This window comes from Cygnus olor, chromosome 3 (assembly GCF_009769625.2).
Source record: "Cygnus olor isolate bCygOlo1 chromosome 3, bCygOlo1.pri.v2, whole genome shotgun sequence".
Classification (NCBI taxonomy): Eukaryota; Metazoa; Chordata; class Aves; order Anseriformes; family Anatidae; genus Cygnus; species Cygnus olor.
Genome location: NC_049171.1, coordinates 94,192,154 through 94,205,827, shown reverse-complemented (window position 1 = coordinate 94,205,827; position 13,674 = coordinate 94,192,154). Strand labels below are relative to the sequence as shown.

The 13,674-nt window shown below is 35.9% G+C and overlaps 1 protein-coding gene across 2 annotated transcripts in view; it reads right to left on the bottom strand.

Annotated features, from left to right (window-relative positions):
• LRPPRC (leucine rich pentatricopeptide repeat containing) overlaps positions 1-13,674 on the bottom strand; it is a 93,184-nt gene that overhangs the window by 11,811 nt on the left and 67,699 nt on the right. For both annotated transcript variants that reach the window (XM_040551081.1, XM_040551080.1), the window contains exons 28-32: positions 13,416-13,558; positions 13,220-13,307; positions 7,943-8,063; positions 4,175-4,263; positions 659-863 (exon numbers count right to left, since the gene is read on the bottom strand). In XM_040551081.1, coding sequence (XP_040407015.1) covers positions 659-863; positions 4,175-4,263; positions 7,943-8,063; positions 13,220-13,307; positions 13,416-13,558 — 646 coding nt within the window. The remainder of the gene's footprint in view (positions 1-658; positions 864-4,174; positions 4,264-7,942; positions 8,064-13,219; positions 13,308-13,415; positions 13,559-13,674) is intronic.

The following is a 13,674-nucleotide window of genomic DNA, read 5'->3' as shown; positions in this document are numbered from 1 at the left end:
GCTAGGCAGAACATGATGCTGAATTAAACATTTGAATGAAAGGATAATCAATGTGTGGGGATAATTATCATGATGGAAACTGTGGCCTAAAGCAGCATAGGAGAAACTTTTTCCCATTTTTTTTAATACTGACAAAAAGTATAAAACCACCTCACAGATACATACCTGGCTTTCACATTTTGAGGGTAAACACAACCATATGTTATCATTTCAGTTACTGGAACAAGTAATAGATTTTGTTTCCAAACTAATATTATATGCATAATGTGTGTGCTAAATTCCAAGATTTTTAAGTTTATATTGATTAATTAGTTCTATTTGACATTCAGACCTCGTAGAGCTTTTGATCTCACACCAAGGAGAACACTTTATGAGAGGTGTAATATGTCTGAACAGAAGTATCAAAGCTAGTTACACCAACAGAGAAGGCCTTAGACTCTCCCAAATGCTTCACAGCTATCCCTGTATTTCATTAAATGAATTAGAAAACCCATATGCATTTGTAAAATGAGACCAGAACAGGACCAAACAGCGCAGTTCTCATCTTGCCCTGAATTTTAACATCTAGGACACTAAGAACGGAAACAGAATGAAGTGGATAATGTTAATGATTTCCCACCACTTTGTATAAAAGGTTGGAAGTCATAGAAATACTTACTTCTTAGCATGAGCCAATGCAATAGAATTGGCAATTAGTGAGGGAGATAAATCAATCGATTTTGTGATGTCTTCTATCATGTTTCCAAATGCTTTTAAGTTCTTCATATCTCCTTTCACTGCCAAAGCCTCAGCAAGTACAATAACTGCTGGTCTAGTAGGCAACAAGCCACTGTCAAGCATTCCTTGGAAAGCAGCTATGGCATCTAATGAAGGTGGAGAAATAAGGAAAAAGGAATTGAGATTTTAGTTGAAAAAAAAAAACACACTGCTGGTATCATTAACCTTACCTTTATAAAAACATGTATAGAAAATAATTCTCGTGCTGAAGTTATGCCGCAAAATCACTTTAGGAAATTATAGCAAACAAATATACAAAACTTTCAATGGCAATTTAGGATACAATGCTTTAATATTTGCTCAATAAAAGAAAGTATTAGAATAAGTTTAACATCAAATTATCCCATTTCAGTATCCAGCTCAGTGAAAGCAGCTATGTCACAAGTGCCCTCCCTTATGACCGTAAAGTTGTAATGTTTTAAGCCTGTTTTTAACCAAACAAGCTATAATGAATTTTCTTTACCGGAAAAGAAAAATGTGTCACACTTAAGAACCAAGAGTTCGTTTAAAAATGTAATTTATTACCAAAACTGCTTAAGTCTAGTATTTTAAGTGTGCACCAAAACTTCGTTTACCAATATTTAATTTTAAATAGAAGTAAGTAATATGAGAGTCCACAACAGAACAAAAAAATTCCGAACTGGACAGTTACTTTAAGAACTCCTAAAATAACAGGAGTCACATGCTAAAAACACCCCAAATCAGTCTTCTGTGCATCTGTAACAGTCGCTCTCATTTTTCTAACCAGAATTCTTGTCGATTTACATTAAACATGACTAAACATACAGAGAAAGACATGACCCTCTGGTAAAAACCTCTTAGTCCTTACCATCACAGGCAGGATTAATCACAGATAATAATTATCATACTAAGGGATAACACTTCTAACATAATATACACCCACCACTTGAACTCCACAGTATTAACATTCCAATTCAATATGCAGGTACGGCAGAAACCAAATACCACCTTTCACAAGAGAGGAAGAAAAAACATCCTGTGTGCCTAACTTTTCTTCACAGCCAACTTCCCTTCTGCCGCATTTCTTTTTTTCTTTCTTTCCTTCTTGTTTAGGGGAAAAAAAAAATGAGTAATACATCAAGGGTGAAATTCCCCAAATCTAAAATCAATCTTAACACACATGTAAAGTTCAAATTTTCTCCTGGCTTTAGGTGGGGACCTCCCTTTATAGCATGTAGCCTAACTAGCCTTCTCAAGAACAAGGAAAGAGAAAGACATGGAAGTTGCATGCATGCAGCACTACTGCAAGAAACTGTGTTCTAGTAGCATATTGGGTAATTCTGCTGGTACCCCTTTTCCTGTGCAAAAGGGCTCACATTACTACTAATCTGAATTCATAATTTAATCCCTTGATCTTTCAGTACTAAAAAGAAGCTAACTTTGCTTGTGAAAACCCACTATTTATCTTTTATTTATCTGTAAGTTCTGCAAATTCTGTACCATAAAACTCAAGTTTTGACTTTTTTTTTTTAAACAGTTCTTGCTAGAAGATATTACAGTTCTTTTGAGGCTACTTAAGGAGCTACATAATTATTTTTTAAAACCTGTACTGCATTAAATTGCAAAGAATGATGCCAACTGTCTGAGGAACTGATAAGTTTTACAAAAGTGAAAGCTCATGAGATATGTATGCCATCACAGGATGTATGTTAAATGGAGCTCACTAACATAAGACTACAAGACTTCACCCTAAAATTTGAGCCTCAGAAAATGACCAATATGACTGAAACATTCAGTAGCTTGCATTTTCAAGGCTTCACTTAGAAAAAGAGAAGCAATTATCTTTAAAAGAGAAACTAGGATCAATTCTGATTATTCAATTAAATTACCAAAATAAAGCTTGTTCAATGCACAACATAAAAGCGAACAGAATGGTGCTAAATCATGCACTCCAACAGCTTCTTGAGAAACTTTATATTGTGCAAAAAGTAACATTTTGGTTGAGGTGGCAAATTATCTAGGATGCCAGCTAAAAAGAAAACACATAGTTAAAGAAAAATTGTCACAATACAGAAATATCAGTGATGTTCTGAAGAAGGGAAGATGTGGGAGTGCAATGTTTAGGATTAGAACTAACAAAACTTAGTGACATCCTGGACAGAGGCAAAAACAGAAAATATACTAGAATAGTATCAAATAAAGTTTACATGAAGGATTTGAAAGCTGCAAAAAAGGTAAGACTTGCCAACACACCAGAGAAGCAATTGCATTCACTGCAAATACTTCAGTCAATGACACCCGGCAGTGATGTCAGACTGAAGGGGGAAGGAATTTGAAAGTTGAGAAGTTTATCAGCTGCAGGAAGGAGTACAAGTGAGAAGAGGTGGCTAAATGCTCATCCTAGAGTATTTCCATGTAGCTACTATTACACGTGTATGGACTACTACAACTACGCAAAGTGGAATGAAAAAAAAAATTAACAGATGGCAGAATCCAAAATGGATTTTCTGGTATGCCCGCTGGTATGAAAGCGAAACCCAGTTCAGTGCAATACACATTTTCATACGTAGCCACTTTGATGCTTAAAGATATCACTTACAATGTGTATCAACACCGTACATACACTTGCAAAGGGGTAAAACACAGCACGGCATGTAAAACTACATGCTTGCAGAGTTTTCTACTCACACGAGTTCTAAAGAACAACTGAATATGTAAAATCTAACGCTGTAGAGCTGAATGCTCTAGGCTGCAAAACAACTAATGCCAAGAAGTAAAGTAACGCAACTGCGAACTTTATCCACCATCTTCTTGTGTGCTCTCAAATACTCTTCAGCCACCATTTTCTTTTCTATTGCGATCGTTACATTAAAAAGAAAGACAAACTGAATATTTGTTACTGTTGGTATTGAGAACTATTAAAAAGTATTTGATTAAGTTTTTAAATCAATATTATAATCATTTAGTGCACAATCATGCACATTTAACAGTCAATTTAACTCATCTGGTATCTCACACAACCACCACAATATGCAAGAAACAACTGCTGGGAATTGTTTCAGATGCTCTAAAGTATGTTAATTTCCAAAGCAAAATGACTTGTGCTGTGAATTTTAACGCACTTGAAAGCCTGTACTTTCTCTCGTTCTGGAGCACAAATTTTGCATGTCTGAAGAGCTGTGATTCATCTTAAGAAAACCCATCTTGTGTTAAATGGAATGGAAACTGGACTAAGTGGTCAAATGACAAGTACATTCATATTCAAGCTGTATTATAAATGCATGTACAGTAATTTACGTCTCTCAGCTACCACAAAAGGCTCTTGATAAGCAGGTAATTTGCTAAATGGACTCCTTTATCCAAGTATTCGAAGGGCGTTACAAGAAAAATCTGCAGAGGCATTAATGTGACGTAAAGGTCAAGCATTGTGACATACCTTTCAAATAATCCCGCCTAACTTGCGATATGATGAGGAGGCTGCTGGCAGCACTGTTCAGTGTGAAGCCCTTGATGTGGGTCTCAGCACTAAAAGAAGCAGACATTTAGAAAGGAATTACTGACATGCTTCTGATACGATAATAAATGGTTGAGCACCAAGGTGAAATTATAAAAACTACTGTTCGTATGTTAAAAATATTGCTGCAAAATATCGACCTGGAGACAGCTTTTGTGTTATCCTGTCAATGGTTATAGAAGGATAATTTTTTTTTGCATTCTGACAGATGACAAAGTTGGAAGTGAGCAACAAAAGAAACAAAGTACAAGATTTTTTTTAAACAATCGGTTCAGATTCTTGAATGCTGACATATTAGATGACTAAAATAACTGCATGCCCTGCATTGTTCTGTTGTATCCTAAGCTGGATACTTTTTCTTCTTTTTTCAATAGTCACCATAATTATAAAATGTAAAACTATTCTTTCAGCAATAAAAATGAAACATTTATTTTCAGCACTGTATATTTTAAACATAAACTAAAGCATATTATGAACTAACACCATATCATTTGGTTGATTAATTTTCAAATTTCTGTCATCTAGATGTATACAGTTTTTTAAAGTGAACATACTACGTTTGCTGCCTTAGCCGTGTTAAAATTGTATTTGGCTTATCAATTCTTTATCTCCGACAATACTACACATCACATACCTATAGTAAAGAGGATCTTCACTTTAAGAACATTGCTAAAGCCTTTCTAACACTCTGGAAATTAGGCAAGAGAGACTAACCAGCCTTCACATCGATGCGAACAAAATGTTCCCATTCCTCAATGACATACAGACACATTTTTAATATACACGGATAACTTTACAAATGTTCATTTCTAGATTACAAAATCTCTGCACAGAAAAGGGGGGCATCGCCATTTACCATATCAGCAATCAAGATAAACCTCACTGATCATCTTGTGGCAAACAACTGAGCAGCCTACCTACTTGAACTTAAAGGCTGAGCGGATTGGGAGGTAAGCAGGGTCATTGCTAAATTATTCCCCTCAATCCCAAGAAAATCCTTCACATAGTACACAATATGACTATCCTCTCAGTCACTTCCAGCCTCCCAGGCTCACAAACGCAGTCACTGGACTCAGGATTTTCTTACTCTCCCAACCAATCCTCTTAATCCCTGCCTAAGCACCCACTGCTCAGTTCCGCCTTTTCTTTTTTTTTTTCCCTTTGTCCCATCTGTCAAAGCCCTTAAGTCAACAATTCATGCATGAGACTGTAAATTACATATAACAAAGGATTTACTTTCTCCAATCTTCCAATCTGCAGTGTGATTAAATAGATGTTACCTACTATTACAGAACTAATCCATCATTCCCATACTCCTAAATTTCTATTTAAAACTTTAACTAAATGCAGTAAATACTCCTCAAAACAGTGCTAGGATGCCAAAGCAAGTAGACTCGGGTTGACCAACAGATCAGTAACCTTCTGTTTGTTTTTTGTTTGTTTGTTTCCAAACGCAGAGTGGGAGTTCAATTTCCTTCTACCACAACATGACTTTCTCATTGAAGTTTCTCAGGTCTGATGACAGTACGGAAGTTTTAAAATAATCTAACCCTTTTAAACACAAAAATTACTTATTTTGTTGCCTATGCTAATATTCATACTAAAGCTCTCTACATATTATTTAAATTTCAAGTTTGGCTTCGAGCAGAGTAAAAAGAAAAAGATGTTAGCTTATACAAATTAAGGTGGCTTTCATGTATTTTATGAAAATATTGGGAGTTGCACAAGTTTCAGGCCACTGCACACATTTAGGCTTTGTAGGAATAATCTCTCTGTAATATGAGGTTGGTAAAATTGTCAAGCATGCAGAAATGTGTGCGAAATAGATTTGCTATTCTTCAACCATGTGTACACACAAAATCACTTCCTCTACTTCAGTGAATAATTTAAAGCTTACAGACTTTTGAAAATGCTTAATGTAAGCATGATTTTGTTATTAGAAAAAAGATACACAGATAAACACTATAAACACTGGTAATAGTAAGCATTTTCTGTCTTGATGTAACAGCGAGCTGTTATGGGCTTCTTAGAATGTCATTATTTGGCATTTCTATGCTACATGATTGAGTATGAGTTCTGAAAAGCATGGTGGTTATTTTACTATGGTTGGCTTTGACCAGAACCTCTTATTAAATCCTATTTTCTTTTTTCCCCAAACATCTCGAGATTCAGAGGCTTTGTCCCTAAAAACACATTTCAAACTTTTTTAGTCTTTAACATTTTTTTTATTCTTTTCTTTCCTGCATTTTACATCCTAAAACACTTATTATCTAAAGCAGGATTTCTGAATCACCAACACCAGGAACAAAACACCACATTCTCTCTCCTCTTCCGATCTGCAAATTACTGCTTGTAATATGCAATATTCTGCGCATCTTCTTTACAAGCATGTTTGAGCTGTGGAGCAGGGAAGCCGTCAGTGCATGCACAAGTCTTCAGTGAAAAGTTTCAAACTTCTTCCTTGAAGAATCTTTCTATATATCTTTCTATACATAAAGATTTTCTGTAAATGTTTAACAAAGTAGCTAAACTTTTTCAGCATAATTTGTACTTTCAAACATGTCCTTTCCATCTTTTATTTACAAACATTTTTAGTTATTCTCATTTCAAGGAGCAGAATTTCATGAGCAGTTCAAGTTTTTCCTTGATATAAGCCTTCTATTCATTAAGCACAAACATTCCTTTTCATAAAGCTCAGTTACTGACATCGAGTTGGAAAAGTGTTGTTTGTGCTTCTGAATGTGGAACTTAACCATTTTTCAACAGAAGACATTTCACTGATCTAGACACTTTTAAAGAAAACATTAAGAAAATAAACTAAGTTAACTCTAAAAATTATTAGACTATGCAGCACGTAAGTTACCCACAGCCACTTTCTAATCCACTGTATTCAGTCAGAACACAATGAAGAAAGCCACCACTCTTGTTTTAGCTGTAGAAATGAAATGACTTAAATTACTTAAATTTTTGTTCTTCTTAACTCTAGCTTGATGAATAGTAACACTTAATTAAATTAAAAACACTTAATTAATTAAAACAGTCTATAATCTGGCCAGAACGCACATTACAGGCAATACTTAAAGCAAGTGGTGCGCCACACGACTCACTAAAGGTTAATTCAATACTGATGACTCTAATAATGTATGACAGCAGGTTGGATTTATTTCAGAAGCGTAACAGCTGGATCTAAAGTTTATGGTCATCTCCTAGCCACTAGCATAACAGTCAAATGTACCATTTTGCATTTGGCAGGCAGCCAGCTGCCAGAGAGTGTGGATAGGGTAGGGTACCAGCAGGGATGGGGATTGAGAAGGCTCAGGGGCAGTTCAGTGAAGGAATCTTGTCTATTTGGATACTGCTCTAAAGGGGAAAAGGCAGACTGCCAGAAGGGCAGACTTTCAGTTCTGATGCCAAGTGTAATTGTTGATACTGTTAGTTGAAATGAGTTATTAGCAATACACACTGTCTCTCCACTAGATTTTTTTAATATATGGCAGACTGCCATATGAAGCATTGGTATATTTCTTACCATAACTCCCAATTACCAGTCATGAATTGTTTTCCCATTGAAATTTAAGGACTTAGCTGAAAATGATCCAGAGATTATTTAAAGAACAACAAAAAATCTCCAAAAACCCCAAACCAGCAAAACCCAACAATTAAAATCCCCAAAATGCAGAAAAGCCTTACATGTGTTTCACTTGGATGGCTTCTTCAAGAGAATCCTGCGATAACAACGCTTTTATAAGGGCGATATATGTACGATAATGATAGTCCTTCTCTTGCGTTTTCAGGAAAAAATTGTAGGCCTCTAAAAAAGACAAACAGCCCAAACAAAGTGTCATGTTATAATACTATTGGTCATAAAAAGTCATCTTTTCATTGAAAAGGTCCATCTGAAATCATTTCATCCTCTTACATCTTTGAGACCAAAGCTGTTGGTCACAGCTTGTTCAAAACTGCTTGTACACAACAATCAACTAACACAAGCCTCCAGAGAACAAAAAGTTTGCTCCTCCTGGTTTTCCATATATAGCTGTTGCTTAAATACCAACACAAATGGTTAGAAGGGGAAGACTCAAGATTTTTTTAAAGCAACACCTAATGCTGGGGTATATAGTTACAGTATCTGGTGCATGATCACAACAGCATTTAACAAATAATATAGGAAGTGATTCCAATATGGGGAGATCAAATTATTTGGCTACGACAAGATTTATACAAAACATACAATTTACAAATATACAGATATTTAACAAGTAAACTACGCTGCATTTGTTTGACTGATTAACAGTTTTATTTCATGCATTCACAATAACTGTCAGTGTATGAAAAGATGTTACCAAAAAGGAAAAAAAATGATAAGTGCACTTTTCAGTCATTTATTTTTCCGAAACAAAATTATGCAGCTATAAACACACAGCCTAGGTAGCAGTCTGAGGTGCAACACAGTTTTCTAACACGTTAAGAACTAGAAATCATCTCTTGTATCTAAAACTGTGATCGTATGTTTTCTTCAAGGAAACTTTAAAAAAAAATCCCTTTGCTAATTTAAAACTAAGCCACAATTATCTTTTAAACAACTTTTCAGAAATAATACTACAAATTTTATAGCTATGCAGGAAGTTTTTCTCTTACACATTGAAAGAAATGATGAAGATAACTTGTTTGAATCTTACTGTCACAAGAAGCATCACACTAGCAGCACTTACTATTGTGGGCTGTAAATTTTAAACTGGCATTCCCAAAGCCTGAACAGTTGGTGTTAAACTGATGGTCTTAAACTTCTTCAACCAAAACGTATACATAAAAACTTGGTGAAATGCAGGCACAGAATTGACCATGCATAAAATAATTACTTGCAACAAACACACACTCACACACTGAGTTTATATTAGAATTAACATTGCTACTCATAATCTACTTTGGACACTCTGAGCTACATCAAACATACATGAACTGAGATAATTTTTACTGTAGTGTTCTAACCCATTAAGTCCAATTCCACGTACGTGAATTCAATGTATGAGACAGAGATACGAGAGAGATGGAGAAAGAATATGATTGATGTCTGACACTACAACAGTGATTGCATTGTCAACCAAAGGACCATAAAACAACAACAGAATGTCACAGAAACAGTCTGGGAATCCTCCCCCCCACGCTCACTTATTGGTCTGAGGTTAACGCTTGGCCTGCTGCAATGTGCTGAATGCTCCTGACTGCTCAGATGCCAAATACCACAAATTGCAAAGGAGCGTTCACACCCAAATCTAGCAGAAAAGACACCTTTTTTCCACTTCTCTGAAATTTGAGGTACTGGTAGACTTGTAATCGCATTCAGTGGTAACAAAAGCTCTCTCACTGGTACCATCTATTACAAGTGCCACTTTTCATTCAGAAAAATGTAACCGACTGGTGATATGTTTGTTCCTTCCAACAGTAAAAGCCTACTTAAATTTTATTTTTTAAAACAAACAAAAAAATCCATATGTTTGAAGACTTCTAATGTTTTCAGACAGAACTAGGATTTCACTCCAGGTTTGAATATTCCTTTCCACTAGTTGGGTACAGAAGTGGACTTTGCCACCAGTGGATATAATATCAAGCATATGTTACTATCAATGATCTTGGTCCAGGATGCTAAAGATCTGCTTCTACAAGGAAATATACTTAAATCTTTTTGTAATGACTAGTTCAATGAAGAAAAAAATATCTTAGTGTCAGTTTTGTTTTCCTGTTCCAAAATATTTTGCTGTATATGTCAATCCCAACCTCAGAATGATTATCCTATTCAGATTAGACTATTTTCTTAACTCTATTTTGCATCCATGCAAGTAGCATGTTTAAAGTATACCTAAATTGTGTCTCAAACTGAGACATGTACCTAATCAGGTGTTATCAGTTTATTGATTCTTCAGATGCTATCTAAAATTACCAAAGTATATTAGCATTCAGGAGAGAAAGTTCTTGGTTTCAGAATCAGACGGTGTTATACAAGCTATTTCAAGTAGAAAGATCTGTTAGAAAAGTGACAACTTGCCAAGAAAGTCTCAGTTCTCAAGACAGTCAAATTTGTTTCAGGAATTGCAACTGTTTGGGCTATGTGTAATATGATCCACTCGAGTCAAGTTCTCACACTGCAGAATCAGGATGAAAACGCAACTGTGACTTGCATAAATCAAGCACTTCAGAGAACAGATTTTCAAAACACCCCCTTGTCAGAGCAGATAAATTCATGAAATTAGTTACATAACTAGATTAAGTTAATCTTTTTCCTATCAGAAATGTGTTGATAAAAAATTTATTCTGCCCTATTACATTTATATCCAAACTACATTATAACGTTATACAAAAGTGACAACTTAGTTTAAGACAAAAAGAAACTGTTTCCCAAAATTTGTCTGTTTCCCCTAATTTCCAATAGCTCTAGACCACCTCCTCTCAAGCACTGCTGCTCTGAATAAAAGAATATGCAGGAGTAATTTATTGGTAAATTCAGTATCAAGTGTCACCACAGACTAGTAGCAGTTACAGTTTATAATCTTGTATTAAACTAGTGTCCCTCCAAAGTCCAAGCTATATTTAATTTCCGCCTGCTCTCCACTTGCTCATTTATGTTATTGAAGGCACTGGATACTTTTCTAGGAAATACATATAAAATGCATTCCATTAATTTTGTTTATTGCTCAGTGAAAAGTATTTCTGCTTTTCTGTCTTTTGATTCCAAAACTTTACCACCATGAAGAATTTCCTTAAAGCATTAACGCTATGTTCACCACAATACCCACGACTGTACTCCCTACATACAGAATATGCAGAGTCCAGACTTCTAATCCGTGCTCCTGAGACTCCATACTTCTATACGGTCATTTTACTAACAACAGAAGGTAACTGTCAATGACTAACAGGTTCTGCTTTTAAACTCAAAGCTTAGTCTGTGGGTCCAACTTGTAAAATACACTGATAATACCCAGAGAAGAAAACAAGGTACCTTGTATTTATAAATCTTCATAATTCAGCTACATTAATTATTTTAACTCATTTAATTCTATTTTATGATCTCTCAAGTGAGATCGTTATTTACCATAATAGAGGCAAAGAAAAAGATTTCAAGAATATTACGATGATCTGCACCTTGGCTAATGCTAGAAATGGATCAATTATGACCCAGTTATGCTAATTCTGACTCTGTGACAGTGTTTTGGAATGAGATGAATAAGAATGGATTTCCAATTATTTAAACTAAGCATAGACTGAGCCAGAGGAATTGTACTGCAGTACACTCCTCCTTTCTATACACAAAGGCAAATACCCAAGCACAAGTTAATTCTCTTTTTAACTCAGGCAGAGAATTTTCTGCAGAATAGCTATTTATTTCTCACAGCAGAAGATCTGAAGTGATCTCTCAATGAAGCCATTTTATTTGTTGGGTGGCACCCACATGCCAAGGGCTTTGGAAACAGTGAGCTGTAGGGACACTGATTTTGATTTTTTGTTTATATTGTGTATTACAACCCAAATAAACACGTTTTTAGTACTGTCTGTCTTTGTAGGAGGAAGATCAAGAGGAGAAGTTAGCTAATTTTAGGGAAAACCATGGACTACTTTAATTGCAAAGAAGTTAAAGACACTAGGAGACATATCTCCCTTCAAACAGACACAGATAGCTTTGCAACATTAACAGAAAGAAACTAGACTAACAGATAAAAGCCAGAAAGGAAGGCAGCAATAAAAAAGAATAGTTCAGTTGGAAGGGACCTACAAAGATCAAAGTCCTCTTGCCTGGCCTCTTCAGGGCTGACCAACTTAGGTCATTATCCAAATGCCTCTTGAACACTGACAGGAGTGGGGCATCAATCACCCCACTAGAAAGCCTGTCCCAGTGTCTGATACCCTCACAGTAAATAATTTTTTCCTCATGCCCAGTCTGACCCTCCCCAGCCCACCTCTGTGCCGTTCCCGTGCATCCTGCCATCAGATCCCAGGAGCAGAGCCCAGCACCTCCCTCTCTGCTTCCCCACCTTGAGAAGCCACAGACAGCAGCGAGGTCGCCCCTCAGCCTCCTTTTCCCTAGACCAGACAGCCCGAGTGTCAGCCGCCTCTCCTCAAAAGACAGGCCTCCCACCCTTTTACCAGCCTTGCTGCCCTCCGCTGGATGTTTTCAAGTACTTTAACATCCTTTTTATAATGTGGAGCCCAGAGCTGCACACAGTATTCAAGGTGAGACTGCTCCAATGCTAAATACGGCAGGAGAATCACCTCTTTTGACCAATGAGAGGTGATCATCTCCATAGTCCAGACTCGTCTAATTTAATCTCATGTAAGTATTTTCTTTGTTAAATCTGTACCTTAAATTAAGAGATAGCTGAAGTATATTTTGGATCTAAATCTGATCTTATTATTAAGGCAGGGACAAATCCAAAGTCTCTGAACAACTTCTTGTAACGGATAATTGCTTTCCCATGAACATGTGCCTGCTATTTTGCTCGCAAATTATCCTTCTCTCTATGCTTCTCATGTCTTCACCATAAAACTTGCAGCCAAAGAGCTAGATTTACTGGGAACCACATAGACACCTACAACGCTGAAAGGGTATTTTCAGCATTGACCCTGTGCATAGTTCCTTACGTTTAACAGATTAAATTTAAATTCTAGAAAATGGTGTTAAACTAACAATATAAACTACAGACCAGCAATACTTCTAAAATTTTAAAATCACCTACTTCACTGCAGACCGACTTTGAAACATGCATTTAAAGTCAGTATTTCAAATGACACTTTAAACAGTTTAGCATGTGCTTCTCTCATCAACTTTTGAAGCAGAACATTGCTAAGTAAGCTTATCATGTAACTTTTGTAACACGCTAGCAAACCAACAGAAAGCAGCAGCAAGCGTCTCTTGCTCTGTAGTTAACAGAAATCTGAAGCTTAGCGCTGGGGGGGCAGCAGCAAGTTTCAGTTTACCTTTTGCATTATTTTTCTTGCAAAGCATCCTTATTTTTCTTTCTTCAGAAGTAGAAGAAATTGGGCTTCTTGTTTCTTCTTGTCTAGCCTTTAAAACAAAAAGCTTATTTAAATTGCTATAATGTTATTTGTTAGTATTTTTCATTGGAAAAGTATTCAAAAGCATTGTTAGCTACCAAAGGTAAAGTCTGATTACCTTAGGTACCTCAAATGGGACAACCTGACCATTATTCTCAAATATATCAGCCAGCAAGGTTAGTGTTTTCTGACGAGGAACAACATTTTCTTCTTGCATTTTAGTCCAAATTGCTTCAGCCTTTGACCAGTCACTGTTGTTCTCTGAAACAAGATTTAAATCTTCAGATAAAAGCACATTTAAAGTATATGTACATATCTAGAGTCACATCTTTGGAAAATACTTTGTCCGTCAGTCACGTACTTCTGCTTCATATGAT